Raw genomic sequence first — 14,049 nt, 5'->3', positions numbered from 1 at the left:
TGTGTGTGTTTCCACCTTTGCAATATTTGACCGTTTAAATACAGCTTAGACTCTCCTAAAAGGGCTGTTACACTCTTGAAACAATTCCTGCCATGAGAACCCGTCTGGCCTTTTTAAACAGGCACATCTTTCAGACGTAACCAGGCAAAATACTATGTTAAAATGGAGTTAAGGTTGGGAGACACGGCAGTAGCATGAGGGTAAATAACATTACAGGGATGTTGCAGTTATTCCACGAACAGGTATTACAAACCCAGGAAGTCAGAATTCAGGTTAAAATTAACAGAAATCTGACCATGTTAAGCAAGGGAGGGATAGCTCAGTGGTTTGAGCATTGGCCTGCTAAACCCAGAGTTAGGAGTTCAATCCTTGAGGGGGCCATTTGGGGATTGGTCCTGCTTTGAGCAGGGGGTTGGACTAGATGATCTCTTGAGGTCCCTTCCAACCCTAATAATCTATGAACCTTAACTCTGCCCCATAGTGAAGCCATCCAATAAGCAGACAGTTAGGACTCATGTATTTTGAGTTTGTGGTGCCGGATTAGATTACACTGATTTTTAACACCACAAAGTATCTTTTGCTCATGGCCTCAGTAAAGAGCTGGGGTCTGGGGGGAGTTGTGTTTGAAGAGGACAAACGGATGAGTAGAAATATTATGGTTGAGGGGGAGAAAGTGGAGATTTGGGAGGCCAAGGGGAAACACCATGTGCATGGGTCTGGGGTGGGGGGAAAGGGTGTGTTTGGGGAAGGGGGCTGTGTTAGGGAGACTGGTGCTACTTGAAGTGAGTGGGGAGGAAGGAGCCCAGTCCCAATGTCCCCAGGGCTTAAGGGCTACTCCTGCCTCAGTTTCCCTGATGGTGCCGCCTGGGTGGGCAGTGCCTCCAAGGCAGTAGTGCCATGGGGGAGGCATGCAAGCAGTGATACCTGAGCTCGCATGTGGCCACAAAGCAAGGACAGCTGGGCCACGTCACCTAACAATGAGAATTCTTGACACAAATCCAGCCTTGCTCACCTCTCTGACTCGTTGCAGGCAGCCAGCAGAACTGTAGCATGATATCAGCTATAGCGGAAGGGTGCTTGGTTAGCTCTGATATTACAATGGCTACATTAGTGCCCTTGCCTGCCAGCTGGGAGCCGTATGTCTTCTGCCGGATTCTCTGTGCCTTTGGAGCATCCAGGATCAGCGGAGGAGGTTGCTAGAAAGGATTCTGTAGCTCCCCAGAGTCTAAACAACGGCTCAGTGAAAGCTGAGGATCCAGGAAGCTGAACAGCAGGCGTAACAAACATCCCACTCTGGTCTGGGGTTTGCTAGCGTTCAGCTGCTGCTCCGGAGCAGGGAGAGTCTGGGAAAGTTGTCCAAAGGCTACGGCGGTAGAACAAAAACGGGGAGGTTCTTCAGGAGCACGGCCCCGCCCATCCTGCCTGGACTGACGGGTCTAGTTCTGCCTCCAAAGGGGTCTGGGCACCTTACCTGCAAAGAAGAAAGGGGCCTTGAAGAAAGGGGTGGAAACAGCTCCCTGAGAATACCGGTTGTGCAGCTCCCTGGATGGGGTAGCCGGGATGGGGCACCCAGCATGATGTAGGCAAAAAATCAAAACCATTTGAGGATTCTATGACGTGCAGCAGTTTTACAGGCCGATACTGACAGGCAGGGGCACTTCTTTCCTAAGAAATGGGGGGAAGCCAGGGGAAGGAGAGCGGGAGGGGAGCGAGAGAGAGACGTGTCAGGTCTAGAGACGGGAAGCCCATGAAGATCCACATAGACAGAACTACCTCCTCCTAGCTACATATAAAATCCCCAAATAAAACTTTTACCCCTAGATCTTCTGTAGTGCTTTTCAGCCATAGATCTCCAAGCACTTTCCCAAAGAGGCTGGTATCATTCTCCCCCCTTTGCAGACAGGGAAACTGAGGCACAGAAAAATGAAGCGACTTGCCTAAACTCACCCAGCAGCAGAGCTGGGAGTAGACGTCAGGGCTCCTGAGTCTCAGGCCAGTGCTTGAGCCACGAGGCCGCACTGCCTTCCCAATGCTAATCCTGGTTTTAAATGTACAATCCCAACAACCCCAAATGTTCAAAAATTGAGAGTCCAGCCCCCCAGAATCATGAGTTTCTTTTTAATGGTGGGTTCTCCTTAATTGCCTTCTGATTATTGAGTCTTTGGGTCATGTTGTCAAGCTTTTCCCTGCAAGCCAGAGGGCTAGAAACATTCGGCAGCATTGAACTTAGCCCTGCAATCTATCATTATTATCGATCTTCTCCTATTTGTATTACCAAGACCCACTGTGCAGACACAGAACAAAAAGATGGTCCCTGCCCCAATGGGCAAACACTGGCACGTGATTGTCACTGTGACAATAAGTAAGGCGAGGATTTAGTCACGGGTATTTTTAGTAAAAGTCCTGGACAGGTCACGGGCTGTGAATTTTTGTTTAGTGCCCGTGACCTGTCCAGGACTTTTACTAAAAATACCCGTGACTAAATCTTGGGGTGGCTGCTGCTGCAGGGGGAGGGGGCGTCCTGGGGGGCCAGGGCCAGAAGCACCAGCTGCTGGGATCTGCTGGAGCAGCGACTGCTCCAGCCACCCCGGGGACTACTGCTGTGGGGGGGGGGCGCGCGCCTGGGGGGCCATTACTGCGGGGAGGGTGTGCCTCGGGGGGGCTGCTCTGGCCACCTCAGGGACCGCTGCTCGGACGGTCCCCAGGGCCAGCTGCACTGGCCACTGCAGAAATCACGGAGGTTCGTGGAAAGTCACGGAATCCATGACCTCCGTGATAGACACGGAGCCCTAAGAACAGGAACACTTCATGAGCAATTTCATACAGAATGCTGAAAAAGCAAGATATTAGGGTTTTTGCCACTGAATGCAAGGTAAATTAATTCTAGAGGATCCTATTAAAACCCAGTTGCTTTGGGGCATGTGTTTCTCATCACAATGGGGTGTAACAATGGTCTGCTGGTAAGCTTGATAAACGTTCAGGGTATCATTTGTATCCTCACTTTCCCCAATCCTTCATTTTCCAGTTGAACACGACAGAGACATCTTCTACCAGAAGCCATACTGGAAGGAATTTCGATTTGACCTGACCCAGATTCCAACTGGAGAATCTGTAACGGCTGCCGAGTTCCGAATTTATAAGCTGCGAAGTTTCACTCGTGATGTCAACAAAACCCTTCACATCAGCATCTATGAGATCATGAAGGAGTATTCCAACAGGTGCAGCGAAACCGTTCGGTGCCTCTGAGCTGGAAACAGAAAAAATGTTTTTTCTTATATAGAGCTAGAAACAAATCTGGGTTCTTATGAGCCGAAACTGTAGTGCTGCTTTTTCGCTTCACAGTGTTCAGTTTATGTGCAAACCAGAGTACAATTGGGACATGAGAATTTCCGATTCTGTTTTTTTCAATCTGTGGGGAAATCATTCCCATGTATTTCAATAGGTGGCAGTAATTTAATAGGTAGCGGTATAGCTGTCCCATCTGGACCAAGGGCACTGTCGAGCTTTTTCACTCGTGGACATTGGGGAGCAGGCTTTTTCAGAGCAAATGTCAGCAATTATGCCACCCATTATCATTTGATTAGTACTGCAGGAGCAGCTAGAAGTCGTAGCCATAGATCAGAAGCCATGTGTCCTTGGCGCTGCACAGACACACACAACAAAAAGACAGACCCTGCCCTGAAGAGCAGTCAATCTAAGCAGGTCGTGTTATCTACCTTCAGTTGATTTTGCTTATCTATTTTTCCGTTTCTGTAGGGAATCTGACTTATTCCTGTTAGATCTTCAGGAGCTCCAGGCTGGAGCTGAAGGCTGGTTGGTTTTTGATGTCACAGCTGCCAGCAACCACTGGTTAGTAAACCGTAAACACAACCTGGGCCTGCGACTTTATGTGGAGACAGATGACGGTAAGGCTAACTCAGGCACTGGAAGGATTTAAAAGTCCTGCTGCTTTTCAAAATCTAGCTAGATCTTGGTGTGATGCACCTGGGTGTAAGGAGAATATCCAATACAGAGCTCGCATCAATGTCTTTTTAAGGCATTGACGTTAATGCACTTCCTAGTGTAGGGTATTCTAATAGAATAAGTTTAATGTAATCCTTGCCTGAAGCGATTCTCACGTGTGTTTCGCCGGATTAACCTTTCCTAATTTCACCCATGGATAAAATCCATTCCAAGTGCTACCTCCAAAGGTGTACTTCAGAGATCGCCCTTGAGGCTAGGAGAACGTAATTGCTCTTGTTGGTCCCCTCTCTCTGCAGTATTTCCCTTTCAATAAACATGCTGCTAAGATCAGGCTATTTTGGTTTGTGGCGGTGCATAAAACCTTGAGTAAATGTGTCCTCTCTGTCTGGAAACGGCCCGGGGCAGGTGGGTGGATAGATCAACACCGGTTCTAAACAGCAAGGGCCAGAACCACAGCTGGTGTAAATTGGTGACTTCAGTGGAATGATGCCAGCTTACGCCAGCTGAGGATCTGGCCCCTGGTTGGTTGGTTGGTTTTCATTCAGCCTGAAACAATTTGCATCACAGGATTTCTCTCTCTCCTAACTGCCCACACTAACGGACGTCAGATATCAGGCCCAGATCCTCAGCACCTAGTTCCCGTTCAAATCAATAGGAGCTAGGCGCCTTTGAGGATCTGGGTCTAGGGATTCAAGCAGCTGAGACACTGCAGCGACTGCTCGTACTGTGTGGTCTTTTCCCTGCGAGGAGTTGGTTTTGAGCTGTGCAGGTTCTGAGGATGGCCTAACAGTAAAGATTGTTCACCGCAATACTGAGCTGTGTAAATTACCTTTCCCCTTTGCAGATGGCCCTTCTGCTCAGCCGGTGCGTTCCTGGGTTATTTTATATGCATAGCTCTTAGTTTAAGGATAGTCTCTGCCTGCCAACCAAGAACATGGCCTCTTAAAACACAGAGGATTCCCTTTGTGCCGCCAGTTGCCGTCGGAGACGGTGGTCACGTTGCCAGTCACGTGCTTAAATTCCACCACGTTGCAATGAAGTCAATAACCCTTCGGAAACCTCTCATGTGCCATCTTGTCCAAAGCTGGATCCCTACACGTGAGACCTTCCTCCTTTGCAGAGGGTCTCGTGTCCTGGGGTGAGATTTTTTTCCCCAGACGTGCCTAAGTGAGTTAGGAGCCTAACTCCCATTTTCAAAAGTGACTTAGGAGCCACTGAGACTTCGCCCTGACCCATGTTCGTGTTTGGAAGCCAGCACCTGTTCTGCTCCCAGGCTCCATGAATGCAAAGTGGGAGGGAGTCCTGGCACTGAATATAGCGCTGCCATTTTGCTTCACTTGTCCTATGGCGAGCATCCAAGACTGTAATGGTGAAATTCTGGACCAGGGAAACGTTGAGGCGCTCGGAGGAGAGTGTTATCTTCCTTAGAAAAGACTGACAAACTCAAAATAATTTGAGGAACTTGCTGCTGTTTGGATTTCCTGTGGATCTCTCATTTCCTTGTCTTTTCTACCCCGTTTCACCCTCCCCACAATTATCGCTTCTTGCTTTCGATCCTGGATTCGAATTCTTACTCTCGTTTGTCTGGTCTTCCAAGCCAAGTGATTTAGCTCACAAAGCGTGTCCTCCGATTGGACAATGACGGGTAATGTCTCTTTAATGTGTTGTATGGAGGCAGGCTGCACTTCCAGTCCATGCAAAGAGAGGCCCATTCGTTTGCTCTGGCTCTACCAACGGAGCCCCTGGCAGCCCTGGGTACTCGTCTCTTGATGCCGAAATCTGGATTATGAACACACAGAGGATGAGGGAGGAAAGGTGGCTGGCTGAGTGGAAATAATAGAATGCAAGGAGATGTTACACTAGAAAAATCCTGGGGTTTGTTTATATAGATTTTTTTTTTAATTTAAAAGTTCATCTGCCCCTTTGACTAAAGAGCTTAGTTTTACAGCCTAACTTGCATATGTGATGGAACGAACTTGTGTTTTCGGCCCATCGTAGGGCAGAGCATCGATCCGGGCTTAGCAGGACTGCTGGGTCGGCGCGGGCCACGCTCCAAGCAACCTTTCATGGTCACTTTTTTCCGGGCAAGCCAAAATCCGGTCCGAGTCGCTCGAGCCGTCAAGCCGCTAAAGAGGAGGCAGCCCAAGAAAACGAACGACTTGCCGCATCCAAACAAGCTTCCAGGGATTTTTGGTAAGAGCTTTGGGTTAGAGACCCAGCTAGCTAGAGGGAGCACAAAGGCTGTATTTACAGTCAAGAAAATGATCTTTATCTAAAAGACCATTTTCCTCAGCTGTGCTAACCATGGTATATTTTGTTAGCCCCTTCCTCCTTCAGGAATTTCTCTTCTGGTTGAAACACATGGCTCTGATGTGTCCTCAAGTGAGTTCCAGATGAACTAGATTTTGAGAGAGCTCCCCTCTTCCCCCCAGAATAGGAACCTTTAATTGGATTATGAAGCCAAACAACAGAGAAACTGTACTGTCCGCAATGGCTTCCTGAAGGAAAGGACTTTATTAGACTTTCTAGGTAGTGCTATATCTGAATACGGAATCCTTTAAGTATGCTATTAATATTAGCATCAGCTTCAAAACCATCCTTAGAGTGAAAGGGATCCCATTGAACCTGAGATGTTTTTGACGCGTGGCCAAGCGTAGTAGAGATGATGGTTAGGAACACAAAGATATGCTTCTTTCAAAGTCTGTCTGGGATTAGGGAGTCATTTGGGGCCCATTCCTGAATGATTAAGCTTAGATTTCTCCATGCTGAATGAATCGCTGTTTCTTGATCTACGAGTGATACATCTAGAACCAGTCTGAAGCCTTCACTTCTTTTGGTGACCCAGAGTCTGGGATAATGTTTTCTGGCCGCATTCTTCAAGGTCGCCAATGTTCCTCGGGGTTGTAGCTTCTCCAGGCTTTCTGTTAAGACTTCTCACTAAGCAGAGGGGCTCTGAGGCTAGTGGGGCTTCATTGTCAGGCATAGCTAGAGTTGCCAGAAGACGTTCCGAGATCCCAGGGGATTTTGAAGCTTGAAGGTTCCACGCTGTTGGCTGTTGCCACGGAGCTGGTGAATCCAGCAAGCTGGCCAGGCGCTCCTGGAATCAGAACCAATGTCTCAATGAGGAGCTCCTGGCTGAAGCAACAGGAAGTCCAAGGAATCCGTCAGTGCTTTCTCTAGTAACCCTCCAGCTGAATTATTAAATCCAGATTGAGAGGAATCTGGGTCAGGGTGAGCCTGGACGTAGCATCAGTCGCTAAGATTTTGAATCAGAGGTCCCAATGGGTCAGGGTGTTGCAGAAACAGCTTCTGTCACCTGCTATGTCAAAGACAAAGGATATGGCTAATCTGAGGGGTTTTAAAGTTCTTTTGGAACAGCCTCTCTTATACTGGTGCTAGCAAATACTCAGATAAAATAGGGTAACTTGCTATTTTGAGTGACAGGTATTTTCTCGTCTCTCTCCCCCCATCTTTTTTTCTAGATGACATTCACGTCTCTGAAGGCAGACAGGTTTGCAGGAGGCATGAACTCTACGTCAGCTTTCAAGACCTTGGATGGCTGGTAATTCCACCCACTGCCCCTTGTTTCTTTAGCAGTAAATTCATACCCAGGAAAATTAAATGGGGAAAGTAGCCCTTCCTTGGGGCTCACCTCCACTCCTTCACGACCACAAGGCAATTTAGAGCATGTGAACTCTGCCTCACTTTGATCTTACCTGGGAGATTTCACAGGAACTTGCTTTAACAACATCATTGGCGTTACTAAGAAAAACATGAACTGATACAACCTGAAATCCATCAGTGACCCGGAATGAGGAACTCTCCAGTCAATATAAAAATCAAAATAAACCCTAACTGTTGACATTTTCCCTCGCCCCACTATGAGTAGCCTGATTGTTTCTGCGTATGTCGGAGAACTGAATGAACGAGTGTAGTCGTGCTGCTTAACTATCGAAAAATCTTTCTCTTTGTAGGATTGGGTGATTGCACCACAAGGATATTCCGCTTTTTACTGCGAAGGAGAATGTGCCTTTCCTCTGGATTCCTGCATGAATGCAACCAATCACGCCATCCTGCAGTCACTAGTCAGTAGTTTATTAATGTGTATGTGCGTTAATAGCTTGCAGGGCCCCAGGGTCTGCACAGGATCATTAACATTTGGAGTAGCTGTCAAAAACTCGGTGGTGTATAAATCAGGTCATAGTAGAGAGATAAAAGTGCAGTCCAAGGGCTGGTCTACTAGACACAGAAGAATCTTTTCATGACCCCCAAGTGAGATGTTATATTTTTGTTTGGTTGGTTTTTTTAAATAGACAGTCCCCGCAATTCAGATCTGGAGCTGGGCCTTCTACAAGTTTGAGGGCATTTGGAGTCAGAAGTCTAGTTCAGACCCTTCTAAAAAAAAACCCACCTGTGTCATTAAAGGGGTCAGAGTGACGCGTGATTTTAATCTGGTTGGGATTTGCCTACATGGGCAGATCAAGGAATCAACAGGAAATAATGGAATGAACACCTGATTGGCCAGCTTTGTTTCCCACGGCATGCTTTGCAGACTCGCAACTCACATTGCAAAATGCCTTCTGGTACAATTCCATTTTTCACTCGATTTTTCAGACAAATCATCTCTCGGGGTTAAAAGTTTCCAACTGTGGTGAAAATGACTATTGCCTGTTCTGACTAATTCCTCCCCAACCTCGCAGTTAACTAGAATACGGTTAATATTTGAAAACCTGGAACGAGTTTTCAGGGAGGTGTGTTGCCTTTGCTAGACTGAAAACAGTTTGATTTGCAGTCTCTGCCTTTAGGACACCTTGAAAATGCCCAATAGGAGATGTCCCTCCTGCCCATGTGCACAGATGAGAGTACACGTCTTTCCCAAGATTAGGAGGCGCCATGGGGACTTTACAAAAAAATCTGGAGACATTTAATGCACCATTATAGTTCTGAAACCAAAGCACTCACCAGGCAGAAAATTCCCAGCAGAAAGGCTTTCTACTGCAACATTTTCCCAAGCACACTACACGTGCTTTAACTTCTGGGATTTCCTGACTCATGAGCACTTGATGTCCCATCTTAGAGTTGCACTGACTGTCATTTTAGCATTGAATTCCATGGGGTGTAGACAGATTGCTCCGCTGCATTCGGCTGAGAAAGGGCAGTTTTGTGATACAAAATATTATAGGTTGTTAATATTCATATATGGGAGCAACCTGAAGCCCCACTCAGGATCAGGCCACAGTACGAAGACACAGGGAAATCCTTGCCTCAGTGAAGTCAATGGTAGTTTTGCTGCTGTTTTCAGTGGGACCAGGATTTCACCTGGCTTCGCTACTACCAAGCCATTTATGACTGATCCGCCTGTTCTGGATGCCTTTTAGGCTTTGCCTTTAAACTTAAATCTTCCCAAATCACCACAATTCCAGAAACATAACATGTATAGCAGCAAAGAGTCCTGTGGCATCTTATAGACTAACAGACATATTGGAGCATGAGCTTTCGTGGGTGAATCCCCACTTCGCCGGGCGCATGCTATATGTATAGCAAACCCCTGAAAGTGTGTGACATGTATCAGTTTCACTGCTCGTCAGGACTGGACCTTCCAGGGACTGATGTGAATGGCATCCACTTGGGAAGGCAAAATGAACCGGAAGTATAAAAAAAATCAAAGCCAAGATTCTCAAAGGTATTTAGATGCCCAGCTCCCATTTATTTCAGTGGGCGTTGGGCACCTAAATCCCTTTGAGAATCTGGGCCCTAGTGCCAGCCAGTTTTCTGTCCTGAAGTAGTGCAGCGTGACAGCAAACCACCAGCTTCTGTAAAGGGAGATTCTGAATTGCCCTGAAATAACTGAATTGCACGTATTTGGCAGGGAGGGGTGCATGTGCCTGGGTAATGACTTACAAGCAACTAGCCTTGCATTATATGGGGCGTCACTGGCGGAATTCCTCGTCACCCGGAGAACGAGTCAAGGCAGTGTCACTTTCAGAAGGGAGACAAGGTTGTGTACTTAGTACTTTTTGCACAACATTAATTTTCAGTCTGGACACCGAATACCCACGGGGGAGGGCCTACGTTCCACGTGTGCCTAGAAGCTGATCTAAACAAAATATTTTATTCCTGGGTAACAAAAACACACAGTTTTAAAGCCGCATTCTCTTACCTGCGTATTTTCTAACTGAGGTTAGTATATTTTGTGACAAGGGCGCTGCACAGAAATCTCAGTTTAACTGATGAGTTGTGCTGCAGGAGTGGAGCCATGAGAATGAGGCCAATATAAACTGCAGCGAGTGCTGCCAAAAGTTTAGAATAAATATTTGGATGAAAGCTGAAAATAATCTAGCCATTCAATCAGAGCCTTTTTACAGGTAAGAGCTGCTCTCTTTGAAGCTTTTTCTTTTCACTAACTCGAAAAACCACATGTTTACCTTGAGAGAGCGCGTTACTCCCTGCTACAAGTTCCTTATCCTGCCTGGACCCTGCAGAGGAGCAGCCAATCGTCACCAGTGAAAATTCTCACACCAGCTTGTTTGCCTCCACAGGTCCATCTGATGAAGCCCGAGGCTGTTCCCAAGGCCTGTTGTGCTCCCACCAAGCTCAGCGCAACCTCTGTCCTCTATTACGACAGCAACAACAACGTGATCCTCAAAAAACACCGCAACATGGTGGTGAAATCATGCGGCTGCCACTGAAGCTCCGTGAGGCAATGCGCTCGCTGGTTCCGTGGCGAGGAAAAAGAACTATTTTAACAGGTCTGAATCCCATCTATGGTGCCGAAGTCCCTAAGAGTCAAACCCCTAGTTGTAGACGAGACAACACTTTTATTATCCTACTATACTTCATGAGACTAGAGACGGCAAATCGGGGGCTGCTTAAGTCGCATTGTGTTTCTGGCTGTTGGGGTTTTGTTATAGGACTGTGGCTAGCTGCCTCCTGGATTATTCATTATTACGCGATAAAGTTTAGACTGCACCAGTGACTAGGCCGAGGAAGGCAGGACTTGAGCTGCTTCTAAATCTATCAGTATCTACTTACTTATGTCCAAGTATTATGGTTTTAACAAGCACTTATAGTTCTCAGAATGAAAACACGGTCAGCCAATTAAATAGCTGGCTAACGAACCCGCCCCTCCCATTTAACGTTTGAAAATTCATCCAATTGGAAAAAAATGTCGAGCTTAGGCCATGGTTATAAAATAAACCCCTAGTTTGGAAAGTAAACACTTAATTTTGTTTTTAGTAAATGTCACGACCCAGCAGCATGGACACTATTTCTCGGCAAAAGCCCCCAGGGGCTGCTAAAATTGTACCCAGTAAGTATTTGCTCTGGGGGGGGAGGGAATCCTTTACTGTGTGACAGCTTCAGGTCAATTTGTTTTCTGTGGGCTAAGTCATTTGAAGTGACACCTAAACGAGGGTGTTGGGGGCAAAAGAAGAAAGAGCTAAGAAAAGGATCCCTTTAATGTTGCCTTATCCTATGGAGCCCGCGTTCTAGTTCTTAGGGCTGCCGCTGTGCCTCGGTTTCCCCATTTGTAAAAATGGGGCTAATGATGCTCCATTTTTTGGGTAAAGTGCTTTGAGATCTACAGCTGAAAAGTGCTATATAGGACTTAGGTAATATCATTCCCCTGCCTGCATAGGAACAGCATCCTCACTAGGGGGCATTGTACTGCTTAAACCAGTAGGGGGTGGGGGAGATGCGCAAGAGGTTCTCGGGGGGAGGGGGGGAAGAAACTGGGGTCCTACAGGACCCACTACCATAACAGCAGGAACAGGATAAAAATAGATTGGGTATTGTGGGGCAGGTGCAGGATTTTTAAAAAAAAATAGTCCTCCCACTCTGCAAACCAGGTGAACACCCTAGCCAGAAGTCACTGCTCTCCGGCCACCCAGCGCTGAAGGCAGTGCCGGCGTCAGCAGCAGCACAGACATAAGGGTGGCAATGGAGCATGGGGTGTGACAAATTCTGTGCCTTCCCTGCTATTGTTACCTGTGCTAGGGTGATTAAAGCTCCCCTCAGTATGCCCAGCTGTGCTATAATCCCACCTTTCCTGGCCAGCCTCTTAGAAGGGACCGGCTCCTGCCTCAGGAATTGCATCCTGAGCTAAAATGTTCCCCCCTAGAAATCTGCTTCTCTCGTACCTGGGAAAGCAGAGGTGTGGAGCAGGAAAAGCAATCCTTGTTCACCCGCTCTCCTTTTTATGCAACTTGAATGTGCCAATCTTAGTTCAGAGCCTTGGGGGGAATATCATGTATTGGCCCATGGTCTGTGGGTGACAGAGAGACGCTTTCAAGCTACGCAGAGCTCTTCCTCGGCTCTGGGAGAGGTACTGAGCGTGTCACAGCTCACTCCAAGGTCGAACTGCTAGTAGTTCGCTTGCTGCAGCACACCCCAGAGATGGTGTTTTTTGTTCACCTTCCTCAGCAGTTCAGAGACAAATTCTATCTGCCAAAGGACCTAACACACACTGAGCACCCACAATCCCCCCCCCCCCAACATCTGCCTGTGATGCCAATTGTCCTGCTTTTTATTGCAAGCCTCACACTAGCTGGGATGTTCCTTAAAGCGCCAGCTCCCAGAATCATGGGAGGATCTCAACTTTTGTTCAAAAGTGCCTAGAGTTAGGGGCTGGGCTGCTGGGCAGCAGCCAGGCTTGTCCAGGTGCCCCACTGCAGCATCAGTCTTTGCACAGCCAGGAGCTGCCTTTATGAAGTGCATTCAGCATTAGCCACTCCACTCCAAGTGCTGATGCTTATGTGGCTATGATGTCAATAATAATTTTTATAATCTAAACATTTGCTACCTGAACGCTCGGTGGTTTCTGCACTTTTTTTTCTCCTTGAACCTGCTCTTTCTTTCTTCGCTCTGCCAGATCTGATCGCTTACTACGTTTACCAATGGCAGCGAATGGAGAGCCTATTAAACTACAGCGTAGCTGGGTTGGAGCAGGGCTGGCTTTAGGCCGATTCCCCCGATTCGGGCCCCGCGCCTAAGCGGGCCCCACGCCCATGGTGCCTTAATTTTTTTTACATACCCGGCGGTGGTCCGGGTCTTCGGTGGCACGGGGGGCGGGGGGTTCCTTCACTTGCTCCGGGTCTTTGGCAGCACTTCGGTGGTGGTGTCGGGAGCGAGTGAAGGACCCTTCGGCGCTGGGTATTCGAATCAGGCCCCGCCGTTCCTAAAGCCGGCCCTGGGTTGAAGTTTCCATTAAGATGTTCTGGGGATGGTTTTATATTTTACATGAGGCGCAGTGGGTCGGTGTTGAACGGCTGGGGACTTAGTGCCCTCTGCTGGTGGAACTTGGACACTACAGCATCCTGGAGGGTCAAATGACACAAAAATTAAGCAGCCTGGTTTGGGGTGGGTTTTTTGTGTTTAACCAACCCACCTCTCAGCTTCCCCTGGCTCATGGCGGAGCAGAGCCGAGCACGCTCTTGGGGAAGGGGAGAGCAGGATGGGGATGGTCAGCGCTGCTCCTCTGCCTCTGGGGCCTCAAGCCCCTGCTTGTTCTGCTACTCGGGGGCTCCGCACCGGGGCAGACGATGGTTTGAGGTAGCTGGGGGTGATGCAACAGCCTAGGTCCTCGGTGCATCCATTTCCCGCCTGCTGCCCCGGCTTTTCCCTCCGAACCAGAACTGGACGTTACTGCTAATTCAAGCAGTAGTAACTACTGCTGAGATTGCCCGTGGATGCTTCCATCCAGCCCCAATGCAACTTGGCCCAGAGGAGCCTAGTGCCTGAGGCAGGGGTGAACCAGCAGGCAGACAGCCTGTGGCTTCCCTCTGTGAGCTGGCAGCTGCTCTAACCTGCCTCTCACCAGGCCACCTGCTGAACTCTGAATTCTCTGGGCCTCTTCTAATGCGCCTGCTTGTACAGCCACAGGGCTGCATGATTTGACCCGAAGAACAGCAGTGCACCTCTCCCTGGGCAGGAAAACACCCTTGCTACAGGGTCCTGCCATAAACACAGGATTGTTGGTTACAAGTTACTTGTTTCAAGGCTTGAGCACATCGCTAACTAGTAGAGAGGCTTTTGAGCCCTCATTTGGGGGACAGATTAGTCTCCTGTCTACTCTCCTATAATCCTAAA

General features: G+C 48.1%; 1 protein-coding gene across 1 annotated transcript in view; it reads left to right on the top strand.

The window, feature by feature from the left end:
• LOC123355285 (bone morphogenetic protein 8A-like) overlaps window positions 1-11,604 on the top strand; it is a 36,918-nt gene extending 25,314 nt beyond the window's left edge. Inside the window, exons 2-7 of the mRNA XM_044997598.1 lie at window positions 3,026-3,218; window positions 3,757-3,905; window positions 5,962-6,156; window positions 7,446-7,525; window positions 7,938-8,048; window positions 10,503-11,604. Coding sequence (XP_044853533.1) covers window positions 3,026-3,218; window positions 3,757-3,905; window positions 5,962-6,156; window positions 7,446-7,525; window positions 7,938-8,048; window positions 10,503-10,652 — 878 coding nt within the window. The 3' untranslated portion in view covers window positions 10,653-11,604. The remainder of the gene's footprint in view (window positions 1-3,025; window positions 3,219-3,756; window positions 3,906-5,961; window positions 6,157-7,445; window positions 7,526-7,937; window positions 8,049-10,502) is intronic.
• Window positions 11,605-14,049: the final 2,445 nt, after the last annotated feature.

This window comes from Mauremys mutica, chromosome 23 (genome assembly GCF_020497125.1).
Source record: "Mauremys mutica isolate MM-2020 ecotype Southern chromosome 23, ASM2049712v1, whole genome shotgun sequence".
Taxonomy (NCBI): Eukaryota; Metazoa; Chordata; order Testudines; family Geoemydidae; genus Mauremys; species Mauremys mutica.
Note: the sequence above shows the minus strand (reverse complement) of the source record. Positions and strands in the feature narration are given on the sequence as shown.